The sequence below is a fragment of the Myodes glareolus genome, chromosome 7 (assembly GCF_982192425.1).
Source record: "Myodes glareolus chromosome 7, mMyoGla1.1, whole genome shotgun sequence".
NCBI classification, from domain to species: domain Eukaryota; kingdom Metazoa; phylum Chordata; class Mammalia; order Rodentia; family Cricetidae; genus Myodes; species Myodes glareolus.
The window spans coordinates 41,273,576-41,287,516 of record NC_142032.1 but is presented as its reverse complement, the minus strand read 5'-3'; the positions used below and the strand labels follow the sequence as shown (position 1 = coordinate 41,287,516).

General features: G+C 39.4%; 1 protein-coding gene across 1 annotated transcript in view; it reads left to right on the top strand.

Annotated features, from left to right (window-relative positions):
• The first annotated feature begins 593 nt into the window (after positions 1-593).
• Positions 594-13,941, top strand: part of LOC125403389 (aldehyde dehydrogenase, cytosolic 1-like) — a 32,220-nt gene continuing 18,872 nt past the window's right edge. Inside the window, exons 1-7 of the mRNA XM_048438691.2 lie at positions 594-731; positions 5,033-5,137; positions 6,802-6,942; positions 8,796-8,925; positions 10,776-10,837; positions 12,431-12,559; positions 13,625-13,738. Coding sequence (XP_048294648.1) covers positions 666-731; positions 5,033-5,137; positions 6,802-6,942; positions 8,796-8,925; positions 10,776-10,837; positions 12,431-12,559; positions 13,625-13,738 — 747 coding nt within the window. The 5' untranslated portion in view covers positions 594-665. The remainder of the gene's footprint in view (positions 732-5,032; positions 5,138-6,801; positions 6,943-8,795; positions 8,926-10,775; positions 10,838-12,430; positions 12,560-13,624; positions 13,739-13,941) is intronic.

Below are 13,941 nucleotides of genomic sequence, written 5' to 3'. Positions count from 1 at the left end.
GGAGGGCCTTGAACCTTCCCCAAAGCAATGTGCCTTACCTTCTCTGAGGATTAGATGGGGGGGGGGTGAGGGTGTGTGGAGGGAATGAGAGGAAGGAGTGGGAACTTGAATTGGTACTTTTTTAAAAAAAAATCTTATAAATTAAAATATAAACAAATGTTCCACAGCATAAACAAATGTAATACATCTCAAAATAATATCCTATAACTGTTCTCTTCCCCTAGCTCCTATTGAGAACAGAACCATTTCTTCTTTACTTCACAAATTCCCTCTTTCCCAGTCTATCAGAGAAGGGAAAGTTACATGGTAACCTAAAAAGTCATGAAAAAGCCAGAAAATGATAACTGCCTTCGAGTGTCCAGAGCAAGTAGCACAGGTTCTTTCTAGTAAACTAATTCATCTGTAAATAGTGAGCAGTCTCTCCAGATGGGACCTCAGGGCTGAGGTGCAGGTTCCTTAAAGATACACATTTAAAAGCTAAGACTCCCTGCCAGCCTTAAGTGTTAGAAGAGAGTAGAGTCCTTTCTGCCCTGCTCTGAGTCTGCCCATCCAATCATATCCGGATATGCAAATGACCCTTAGTGCATGCAGATAAAAAGGAGCAAGTGCCCTAACAGAACCAAATTGCTGAGCCTGTCGCCTGTGTTCCAGGAGCCAAACCAGCAATGTCTTCCCCTGCAAAACCTGAAATCCCTGCCCCGCTGGCCAACTTGAAGATTCAGTACACCAAGGTAAGAAAGACACTTGCAGGTGGGGCTTTCCCTGGGGTCCTGGTTAAAGCATGGTCGATTGGGGCTTCTTTGCAGACAGAAAGACAAAAAGTTTGAAAATCAAGTGGCCTGATTCAGTGGTGAATTTTAAGCCATATCAGACAACTTCTCATAAGACACACATCCAAAGAAAAAGGATTTCACCTTGTGTGAATGATTCTTGTTCCAGAGTGCAGTGAAGCAGAATGAGCAGCAGGTCTATTAACTCTGCGCAGTGAGCACTTATGTGGAGTCAAACAGAGGAACTTACTGGAAAGAGCCAGGCACATGGCAAGGTCTCTCTCTGGCTCTCTATCTCAAAATAGCACAGTGGAACAGGAAAATAGGGCTATATGTTTGTTGACGGTGTTAAGGTTGGTGGACTTAACCCTGGACATTGAATGGAGACTGCTGCCAAAACCCCCGAATGGAATTGAATTGTTTTTCTTATTTTGAAATATAATTAGTAGTTGTTTATTTCTCCAGGGAGGCTTGCTTTTGTTGGAAAAAAAAATGTCATTGTTAACCGCTAAATATTTGGAGACAGAAGAGCAGGAATCTGACCCCGGCATGGAAATCTGCAGCCAGGGAGAGGAGATGATTAGACTGGGCTTGTCCTGAGGGACTTTCATCATTTTGCCTCCTGAACAGTTTTATGCCTACTTCTGTTACATATCTTAGAATTCCAAAATTAAGAAAAATCTCTCTCCCTCCCTTCCTATCTCTCTCTCTCTCTCTCTCTCTCTCTCTCTCTCTCTCAGACACACACACACACACACACACACACACACACACACACACACACACACACACAATCAAGTTATTAGAAAGTCACTTAAAATTAGCCATGTTATGGCCTGATGCAGAAAATAAAGTGAGAGACGAACTGTTCAAATCTCGGGAGGACCATGCTGGGTTCTGACACAAACAAGGACATCAGAGAGTGTTAAAGATAGTGAGGAGACCTGATGTCTTCTCTCATCTATTTTGTTTTCCTCGTGAGCAAATGTAGTTGGTTTCGAATCCCTGAAGCCTTTGCATTTTCCCAAGCACCCTTAGGAGCTGCCTGGCTTAAGGGCTCTTTGCTTAGGCTGGGGTCTGTAGAGCGGAGTGAATCTTGGCCATGATCCATGAGCAGCTAGACATGCCCTGAGGCATGATTTCACCAGGATTTCTTGGACAGAAAATGCTTTCAGTGTTGGTTTTGACAAAGGAAAGAATATGAACTAGAATGTGTCCACACTCTCCAATAGCTCACAGTTGTCAACGTGTGTGTACTTCATAGACTCTGACCCTCTTCTCATTTGGAAGAAATACCTGTCACAATCTACAAATCAGGTATTCCAAGAAGATGGGAACTGTCCACACCATTTATATAGTTACAGTTTAATCACTAAGAAGAGTTTGGTTTGCATGGTTTCAAATGGAAAAGTATTTTGATCATCAGAAAGCTCCTCCTCCTCTCCTTCATTTGTCATTTATGAATTTTCCCAAGACTGTGTGTGTTTGTGTGTGTATCTCAAGGAAGTTTTAAAGTGAGCTGTCTTTTCTCTGGGTTGTTTCATTTAGCACTTACCTAATGAAAAATGAGGTGAAAGTACTAGAAAAATAAGGTATTTTTTAAAGTGCCATGTACAAATGCAGGCAGGACCTGTTATCCCTTAACATAGAAAGACGTTTTCAGATTGAAACTTCTTCACTGCAAACGGTTCATAAAGACATCCTAGGAAGAATGGAGAGACTAAGTACTTAAGTGTCAAGAACACATTTATTTGATGTTCAAACACTTCTCTACTTAATAATAAGCAACACTACTCAGTGAATTTTTATTTTCTATGTAAGTCTGGTCTACTTATTAAGCATTATATAATTTGATGTGCTGGTTACAGCATTGTCACATTTGGGAAGACATTGATGCTATGTATGCATTTAAATCTTATTGGGGAGCTTTCTCTATCTCTCTGCATGTTCCTTTACTGCATCCCCTGGAGAATTATATTTTGTTTTCACTTTAGAGGGGTAGAAATAGTGACTGTTAACTAAGTTCCTAGTTGCTAACCAGAAAGGCAGGTGGGAGAAGTATTTGTCAATTTGCTTTGTCTGATCAGTGTCTCAATTTTTGTATTATATTTCTCACTGTTTTCATTTTCTTCTTTATTATTGCAAGAGGTATATGGTATTGATGTCAGGGAAATTCAGGGTTATTTCTTGGGGTTCTCAGTATCATTGATGGAATAATTTATGAATAGACTCAAATGAAATCTGGAGTACTATTATTGAAACTTAGAAGGAAACCCCAGCATAAACTAGATGTGAAACCTCAGAAGCCGCTCAGAGAAGGCTACTGGAGGAGGAGGGGAGCATTCTCATCATTCAGACAGGCACTGAAGTGGAACACATGCCCAGCAAAGAGCCACATGGAGGGCAGGGAAGTTTTGGAGGAAGGAATAGGAAGTCCAAACTGTTGGGAGAAAGGATCAAACTGTTAAGAAAAGCATTCTCAAAGGAGATATAGAAAGAGGAAAAGGGAAATTTGTTCTTTTCTAAATAATTCAGAAGAGCAAAAAGTTTAATCATCCTACAGTGCTTTGGTCCAAACTTATGAATTAGGGGTGGGTTTTCTGGGAGGAAAAAGTACAGTATTTCATTAAATGACTAATTATTCTACTTATCTCTTTATTTTGGGTTAAGGGGAGCCCAACTTCCTAGAGTTGTCCAAAGTGATTGAACCAGTCCAACTCTGATGTTAAGCCTTTACCCAGGTCTGAGAATCTATTCTCGACCAGAAGATTTTTTTCCTACTCTAACAGTGTTTCGTGCAAAAGGAAAGGAACGAAAAAGCAGATTAATAACAAAAAGAGAAAGAAAAACAGGTATAGTCAGAAAGTCGCATAATCTTAACTTTCAGAATGTTTTTTGTTTTTGTTTTGTTTTCTTCACACAAAACAAGCCATCGTTATATGATCACCTCACCTATCCAAGACTCATCCCCTAGTTCAGTTCCTCTTCGACTGGAGTAGATAAAACGGAGTTCAGTGTTTGAGAACTATTTTTCTTTTCTTTCTTTTTTAAAATACATCCCTTTTGTATTGGAAGCCTTTATAACTCTGTAAATCCAAGTGCACCCATCTGCTTTCTGTCTGTAACTCCTCAGGAGCAGTGAGGAAACGCTGCATGTGCCCTCCATTCCTGCTACAGAGCTTTAGCATGAGGAGCTCATTTGAAAGTTACAGGGCCACTGGTCAAACTCAGTCACCTCTAACTGGCTCTGCCTTCTTACCATTGATAAAGGATGATGAGGAGCCCCGTTTCCTGAGGGGGTACAACAGCCAGAGCATTTGATTGATAAGGAAGCACTTGAGGCCAGGGCTGGCTCATGGGGAATGGTCTACATTAGCTATCTTAGCCCTGGTGTGTTTTTTTCTGAATAGTTTGTAACTTCTAGAATAGTTTTACCTGACTTTTCCCAGATCTGTTTCCCACTGTATCATTCTCCTCTCATTTTCTCCTAATTTTCCGTCAGTCTTATCTTGCACAGTCATGTGTTGTCTGACAGAGACTTCATCAGAGAGAAGTTCTGAGGCTTCTCCAAGGATCTCAGGAGTCAAGGATTTTGTTTTCTGGGCTTTGGGGTCTTATTTCTCCTTTCTCATTTCACACACATTAACCACTTTCCAGTTTCAAGGCAGCCAATGTCTTCTGTCCTCTTTCACCTGCATGCATATGAAACTCACATGGGAAAAAACATAGGTGTAAATAAAAAATGCACCATCTTTAAAGAATTTAAGTTAGCAAGGGACAGTACTTTCCATGCTCACAAACATGTCAGTAGCTAATAATATTTTTGTGCACATGGAATAAGCTACAAAGCTTCTGTTAGCTTTCTCACAATGACTCTATTACAAGGCTAAGATTTCTTTTATGCAGAAGAAGAAATGGAGTCAAATGTACATAAAAACAGTTTCTTAAAATAAGAAAAACCCAAGTTCAGGGCGCAAACACTGAAATTCCCACCCTCTTCCAGGGATCTAAGGATGCCTCTCCTGGTTACTATGTCCTAGTAACACACACCTAAATTCCCAGTTGTCTAACCTCTATGGGTTTGTGTGTGTGTGTGTGTGTGTGTGTGTGTGTGTGTGTTAAATGACATATGCAAGCATTTCTTAGACAGGAAAGCCTCATAATATTTGGATAACACTTAATACCTCAACTCTAGTTTATCAAACCCTTCACCATACTGCGTATTTAAATGTTTTTTGTCTGCCTTTGCTGCATCCCCACAGATCTTCATCAACAATGAGTGGCATGACTCAGTGAGTGGCAAGAAATTTCCTGTCTTTAATCCTGCAACTGAGGAGATCATCTGCCATGTGGAAGAAGGGGACAAGGTAAGTTTTTCAACACTCGCAGGTCTAGTTCACACCAGAGGTCTTTGTTTCTCACCGTTCTGAGCTCTAAGCCCACTGCAAGTTCAGTGAAAGACATGAAAACGTGGCTGCTCAGGCTGTTGGGTAAATGTTCTGTTGTCCTTGGTGTAAGAAATTGCATCATATACATCTGGTAGAGAATAAATATCTATAATATATAAGAACTTAAAAAATTAAATCTCAATATGCCCAGGAACGATTAAAAAAATCCACAGGCTATAGATCTGATGTTAGCATTTCTAATGTTACCCTGGAATATAGAACAGGGAGGTGGGGTTCAAAATGTTGATGTTCTGAGGCTACTGTAGTATAATGAAGTATTAATTGTTAAATACTGTGTCTCTTTTCTTAAGGGTTAGCATTAGCATTTAGTATGGGGCATGAGGTTTTAATATAATAACATATTTAAGGTGCCTGTCTGTAGTTTTTTAAAACTTTTTAAGACCTCTTTAGCTCTTGGCTCTTTGGTTCTTTGAGGGACCCACCGCCCAGTTCCCAAATAAATATGCAGAAATTCTGTCTGGCCTTAACTTGGCTTGTTTCTAGCCAACTTTCCTTAACTTAAATTATCCCAGCTCTGTTTTGCCTTTGAGGTTTTACCTTTATCCTATAGGCCTTTCTTAGCTCCTTACTCCTTTCTTTAACCCTTGGCTTCTGTGTAGCTGGGTCCTAGCCCCTTGCATCATCCTATCTTCCCTTTCTCATTCCTTGATCTTTTCCCTGAGATTTCTCCTCCTCTGCATTGTCTCTGCCTGCAAGCCCTGCCTGTCCTTTCGCTTGCCCTGCTATGGACCATTCAACTATTTCTTAGACCAATCAGGTGTTTTAGACAGGCAAAGTAACAGCTTCACAGAGTTAAACAAATGCAATGTAGAAGAATGCAGCACATCTTTGTATAATGAAACAAATGTTCCACAGCATAAACAAATGTAACACATCTTTAATATTATACAACATCTGTCAGCTAATTATGCCTTTTCCTTGACAATAAAATGACACTGAAAAAGAAGACTATGAGTCTGTAGATATAAGGTAACAAAAAAGTCATATTAATGCCTTAACATTGAAGCCTTGAACATTTAGCTTCCATGGGACATTTTGCTCTGATACTGGTGTTAGTTCAATCAGGAAAAGAACTCTCTACCTGGGTTCAGTAGAAACTTTGTCAGGCAGGCTGAGGACTTTGCTAGCGGAGTCAGTGAGGTTTACCTTCTTCCGAAGGCACAGATGGGAAAACTGGTGACCATCCCAGCAGCCTTGCCAATGAGCACTGATCTGTTCTGTGCTTAGTGACAACTGCCTCTCTCATAGAAAGATCAGGTGTGAGGTGGCAAAGAGAAGATGCAAAGCTCAACTCCAAGATCAAAGGCCAGACTGGGTCTAGAACAGAAAAGAGCAGTTCAGACAGGTGAGCGTATACATGGGCCGGTGGCCAAGTAGGCTGGACATAGCAGGGGCCCTGCTAAGCCAAAGAGTCCTTGGTATCTGACACACACACACACACACATGCACACACTGGGTATCAGACAACAGTTTACTCAGAGGCCACGCATTGCAGTCTAGGCTGTCCATTATTTTTTGTGATCCAGGCAAGGAAGTTGTACTGAATACTCTGTGACTTCCAGGCAGATGTGGACAAAGCCGTGAAGGCTGCACGACAGGCTTTTCAGATTGGCTCCCCATGGCGCACCATGGACGCTTCAGAGAGGGGGCGGCTGCTGAACAAGCTGACTGACTTAATGGAAAGAGACCGTCTACTGCTGGCTGTGAGTATTAACTGACACCAAAGGGAGAGAGTGGGAAAGCTCCCGGGAGCATTCACCATTCCAACTGGATGGTCAGTTTGATTAAGGGCCAGAATGACAAACTTGCTTCTATCATTTTTCTAGAACTCTCAGAGTCCAGAACCCAGCTTTGCTATACTCATGAAATCTTTTTATGCACTCAAGCCTTATATTTTTAAATTCCAATAGTTAGGTAAGTCAGTATAGAATATGGGTGGAGGGTATAGTTCCTAGTCTTTTCAGCTTTGAATTTTAGTAAAGTCAGCTGAAAACAAAGTGTTACACAGGTTACAATTCAGAGTAAATATTATTAGCTTTACAATCTTAGGTAGCAGTAAGAATCAAGCCTTAATTTTATTAAAATATCAGCAATTCATCAATTATTAAAAATCTCTTATTCTTTTAGGATTATGCATTATTCAAAATATGCCAAAATAGATTTCAAAGCTCTGCAGTAGATGAAATATTCTATTAAAAGTAATTGACATTTCCCAAAGCTTATTTCTTTTCACTTGTCTTAATTGCAGAGTGAGAAGTCTTAACTTCCTCTGTCAGCTTGAAAGCCATAGGGATATATTAATAGATATAAAGGAACATTTGAGTTAATTTAAGATAGTGGACAATATCAAACCTGTGCATCCTGCCGGGTGACACCCAATGGATTGTATGATATCAAATCATCCTTTAAAGTCTGCATAAAAGGGTGAGGAGAAGATACTGCTAAGATAAAAAAATGCGGAACTCCATAATCTTTTATTTTTCCTTTTATAAAAATAGATTCTTTTCTCATACAATACATCCTGACTTTATCTCCCCTTCCTCTATTGCTCCAAGTCTCTTGCCCCCACCCACCATGTGGATTCACTGCTTGCAGTCTCTCATTAGAAAAGGACAGTCTTCTAAGAGATAACAAGTAAACATGACAAAATAAAATATAATTAGGTAAAGTAAAAACCATCATATTGAAGTTGAACACAGCAGACAAACAGAAGGAAAGGAGCCTCAAGAGCAGGCATGAAGAATCAGAGACTCACTTATTCTCACAGTCAGGGGATTCCATAAAATGAGAAGCTAAAAGCTTTAATATATCTCCAGAGGACGTGGTGCAGATCCTTGCAGGCCCCATGCTTGCTGCTTCAATCTGTAAGATCATGTGCACCTCGTTTAGAGGTTTTAGCTGTTTTAGAGGGCCTCGTCCTCCTGGTGTCCTCCATCTTCTCTGGCTCTTAAACTTTCTCTACCTTTTTTTCCATGGTGGCAATTGAGCTCTGAGAGGAGGAATTAGTGAAATACTTATGACAATATTTCCCAAACAAGGGGTTAATGGTTAAATTCTCTGCTATGTAGGTGTTGGAATTGTGTGAACACACAGCTATGGGTTTTACAATTGTACGAGCAGACCATTTATACACGAGAGGAATAGGATGGTGATGGTGACATTATGCATAGTTGCAGAGCCTGAATTGTTGCTACAATCAGATGACAAGTGCAAGCTTGATGGAACTCTGATAGAGGTGGAGACTAAGAATCATTTTCTCAGCTGAGTACTTATGTAACTGACTCTTAGACACGCTTAGCCAGAGGTACTTAGAATTGGACAGAAAGATTAGTAGGATCAGGCAATCAGAATGTCACTACCTCTCTCATCAGGATCTTATTATGTGACCACAAGCAAGTCATTTCATTCTTTCTTAAGTTGCTTTCATAGGAACATTTGATTTAAGAATCCTTATATTTCTAAAATTCTAGTATGTAATTACTATAATCATTGACTGTATATTCTTGATGTAATTTCTGTTGTTGAATGTTTAGACTTTTATATTACTATTTTTCAGACAATGGAATCAATGAATGCTGGGAAAGTATTTCCGCATGCATACATGATGGATTTAGAAGTCAGCATAAAAATATTAAAGTACTGTGCCGGCTGGGCTGACAAGATCCATGGCCAAACAATACCGAGTGGTAAGTACATTTGGGAAACTCCCTGCATGATGGCAGAAGTGGAGGCCATTTGTGCAGAACTGAATACCTTCAAATTCTCCTGACAACAATGTCTATCAACTAGGTAAATAATTACTTTTCACATTGACCCAAAAGATTTCAGGTGCTGGACATTCTGTTAAGAGTAAACACTGTGGATAGTACAGACAGAATTCAAGTAAGTACATTCTCATAGACTCACCTACTAATTTGAGTGTGATGTCTTAGGGTCCCAAGTTTTCAAAATGGTCACAGAAATTATTTATTGAGTGCCATTCCCATAATGACATTTGTACTTCTTCTGTAATATTATTACCAAAATCTTTGCATGTCCGGAATGAGTAAGCTGTGCTGATTGTGCCCAGTATACTTAGTCCAATAGACTTCAACAACCCAATTTATACTAATGTATTTCAAAAGCATCAAATCAAGATGAGACTCTGATTATCAGTAGGATTAAGAATCTTTGCATGGAAGTGTGGTATATTCCTTAGTGGGACATACCAGTAGCAGAACAGACACAAGGCAAATATTTTATGTGAGAAAAGAATCAGTTTGGGAAGGGTTGGAGGCAGTTTCACATCTCTATCTACAATGACTTCAGGAACACAAATAATCCACTTCAAGTTTTTCGTCTGATGGGCACTTTCACCCTAACTGGAAGATACAGTATAAGATATATTAGGTTCTTATATCCTAATAAGATATAAGAATAGAATGAGACAACAACGGTACTATGAACCTGGCTATTTTGTAGCTCTTACTCTTCTTTTGGGAAACATACGAGAAGCTGTTCAAAGTACCTGCAGATCTGGACAGGGAAAGCGGTTGTGTGCTAGCATTAGTTTCCTGTGGAAGCCAGAACAAAGCATACAACAGCAAAACTCCAAATGAGACCACTCCATAGTGTATATTTTCTGTGATAAAACACTATGAACAAAAGCAACTTATGAACAAAATGGTCTCTTTCACTTGTATTTCCACACTATATTCAGGGCAGAAACCTAGAGGCAGTAACTGAAGCAGAGGTCATGGACAAACATAATGGTTACTTTGTATGGCTTGCCCAGCCTGATTTCTTATGCAATCCAGGATCATCTGCCAAGCTTTGGCACTACTCACAGTGGGCTGGGCCATCCCTCGTTCAACAATAATTGAGTATATGTTGCATTGACTTGCCTACAGAGAAATCTCATGGGAGCACATTCTCAATTAAGGTTTCCTCTTCCAAGATACATTTAGGTTTGTGTTGATAGTGAGGCATAAGTGTCAGTCAAATAAAGATAGAAAAGAACCACATTTCATTTCAAATATTCCATTCATAGAATAAGAGATTGCATTTATTTTTGGTAGGAAAAAGGAAGCCACAAAACTATAACAATTCCAAGAGAAAGACTTCTTACTCCTTGGAAAAGTTTTACTATTTTAAATCATGTACCTGTTTAAAGGTTAGAGCTCCTGGAACATTTGAGTACTGGGAACTTTTGTATGTGGTTCTACATTTATCTAGAGGGGACCTCACCTCCCACTTCCTTTCTGAACCACTACTTGTATGAGAGTGATGGAAGGCAGCCATCTTGGAATACAGAGAATGGAGTTAACATTCTATGGGATCCCCCCAATCCTGTCACTTATTTACCTGTATCTTGGTCTTTAGGATGAAATTGTTATTTGAGAGCTCCGCTGCTTATGTGATTAACCTTGGAGACAGGATGTTTTGTTTCCCTTTTGCTAGTCACTGTGGACCTCCTCTCCTACCAATCACACATCACCCTGCCCTGAGTGGATCCTGCATTTGCCTTATTGGATGGTGTGTTTGCTCTGTTTTTCAGATGGAGATATTTTTACTTATACAAGACGTGAGCCTATTGGGGTGTGTGGCCAAATCATCCCTGTAAGTCTTACTTCATGACTCCTATAGAGGAAAAAAGCTGTAATTCCATTTGATCTGAAGCCCATTCCCACACAAGTGAAGCTTGTGTGATGGTTATGTGTGAAGTAAATCCAATAAACATGACTACCTGAAGCACTCATTCCTATAACTTTGCTTCTCAAATATGAGCTGTCTTGTCCAGAATAAAATAATTTACCCGTGGAGGATGTTTCAATATTAACAAATAAGCCTTAAGTACTTATTGCATTTTTTTTTCTGAAAATTTTGCTTTGTTCTGGTTTCATGAGCTGTGCTTTGTAACTATATGACAAAGCTTTATCACAGCTCATCCATGTTTGAACATTTCAATGGAACTCAGCTCCCAGTACTTCTGTCTTCTCCTTGAGACATCCCACAGTGGGGAGTAACTGAAGCAAGACTGTTTAAATCCTGGAAAATGTTTTTTATTTTTAAATTTCAGTTTAACTTTCCCATAACAATTAGGAAAGTATGTAGCCTATATTTAACTGTAGATAGCAGGTTTGGATAATCAAAATTCTTCTTTCAAAAATTCTATTCTGGAAGTAAACAGATTTCCATGAAGGTTAACACAGGACACTGGCCACATACAACTGACATAGTTTAAATGGCTAAATTAAAATACAATGAAGTATCTGAAAGGCTTTGGAACAACAGTCACTCTTTATTAGTAAGACTGAACATACCAATGTATTCATGGAAGTGTTCAGTACTTCAAAGGCTTAAAAAATATTCAAACATATTTATATCACTCTACCAGCTAGGACTATCAGAAAAGTATAAATTTTAACTTCCTCCTTTTGTCCTCTTTTTTTTTCTGGGGATTGAACACTGTCCTTCACACATGATACAGAGATGTGTGCTATGCCATAACCCTGAATTTCTTGATTAATCCATAAGATATCCATGTAAAGTAGAGTGGACTGTTTTCAGAACTCCCAGGTGGCGAATGCCTTAAATAGAGAAGAAGCAGTCACATATCTTATTTCTACTGGTGGCCAGTGGTTTTGCCTGAATGATCTGAACTCAAACACTTACCATTGGGATGGGAATTTGACAACTCTTTGCCTTTAACAATTTTGTTTGCCTGCACTGAGCCTAGCTCACTGGAGTGGAGAACATATTCAATATGCTTAATCCTTGGGATCACTCCCTAGCACACATACACACAAAAATCTCCTGGATGTGGATTTTTCTGAATTATTATATTAGATAAAATACCATAAGTGCCTTCCAGGAAGAAAGAGGACATGGATTTCACACTTTTAAAACACAAGTAAATTACAACATGCTTAATTATATGTGAAGCCATGAAGTAGCATTTTTCCTGTAAAATAAGAATTCAGAATAAAATTACTTCATTGCATTTGATTTGCTCTTTCCTGTTCCCTTCTCCTAAATAGTTTGCTTTGAACTTTTTATCATTTCATAGTTTTTCTTGCAAATTTAGGTAAAATAAACAAAAATTACTCACAACTTCTAAAATATTAGTCAACTTTTATCAGGATGGCAAGTATCAATACAAATGTAGTTTCAAGCGATACAAAGAGTCCATTGTTCAATTTTGCTTTCTAGTGGAATGGTCCATTGCTCGTGTTCACTGGGAAGTTAGGCCCTGCCCTTGCCTGTGGGAACACAGTGATTGTCAAACCCGCAGAGCAAACCCCTCTCACTGCTCTTCATATGGCATCGTTAGTAAAAGAGGTAAGTCTCCAGAGTCTAAACGTGCAGGCGAATTCAGGGTCCCCTGTTCACCTACAGCCTCAGTCTCATCGCTTTGAGCTTTGCTGATCACACGCTGATTCTGTCAGATTGGCCTGTAGCCATGTCTTGGGGTTTTCCTTGATGTAGTAAGTCCCAGCCCACTGTGAACAGTGCTATCCCTAGGTGTAACATGAGGGGGCCGGCTTGTTGGGGTTTCCGTCCCACCCGTACCCCACAGCCGGCAAATCCCAAAGAGAAATCACACACAAGACTCCATAAGATTATAAACTGATTGGCCCATTAGGTCAGGCTTCTTGTTAACTCTTATAACTTATGTTACCCCATTATCATTATCTATGTTAGCCATAATGGCTCAGTATCTTTCTCAGTGTGACAGCTTACATGTTGCCTCTTCAGTGGTCTGTGCAGGAATGGTTGAGGGAGCTTTCTCCTCCCTAGCCTTATCCTATTCTCATTTCCCCGCCTCTACTTCCTGTCTGGTTGACCCGCCTATACTTCCTGCCTGGCCAATCAGCGTTTTATTAAAATACATGATTGACAGAATACAGACAATTCTCCCATATCACCTAGGCATATTGCCCTAGCTGCATAAAAGAGGTAGCTGAGCCAGCCAGAGAAAATATATATACATATATATAATACATACATACATACATATAATTTCTCTATTGTCTGTGCTTTAGTTCCTGGCTCCAGGCTCCTACCCTGGCTTCTGTCAACAATAGATATAACCTATAAACCAGATATATTCCATTCTTCCCAAGATTGTTTTGGTCAATGTTTCATCATAGCAAATGAGAAAGAATTAATACGCCAATCATGATTGATTTGCCTATAGAACATAGTATCCTAAGATATTACCACCTTTAGAGATAGTTTCATATGGATAAGAAATTAAAGACAGCAATGAATAATAGACAGATACACTTCAGTGCATTTTCTTGAAAGAAGAACCCCCAAGGTGAGCATAAAGAAAAAAGCCCAGTTTTCCACTTTTATGAATTAAGTTTTTGATTTATTAACACCTTGCTTCTTATCTTGCAGGCAGGATTTCCTCCTGGTGTGGTGAATGTTGTCCCTGGTTATGGACCAACTGCAGGGGCAGCCATCTCCTCACACATGGACATTGACAAAGTGTCCTTCACAGGATCAACAGAGGTAGAGCCATTTTCAGAATATCTCCTCTTTCACAAGCAGAAGCATGGACTCTGCAGCTGTCTTGCAGCCAACACTTTCTTTAGAAAAGTTGCTTTGTTGATTTGCTCTTTATTCTAGACTCCAGACATATTTATCAAGCACAAGTGGATTTTGAATAGTAAGAAAATACTGTTACAAATCTAAAAGATTACAGTAAATGATTT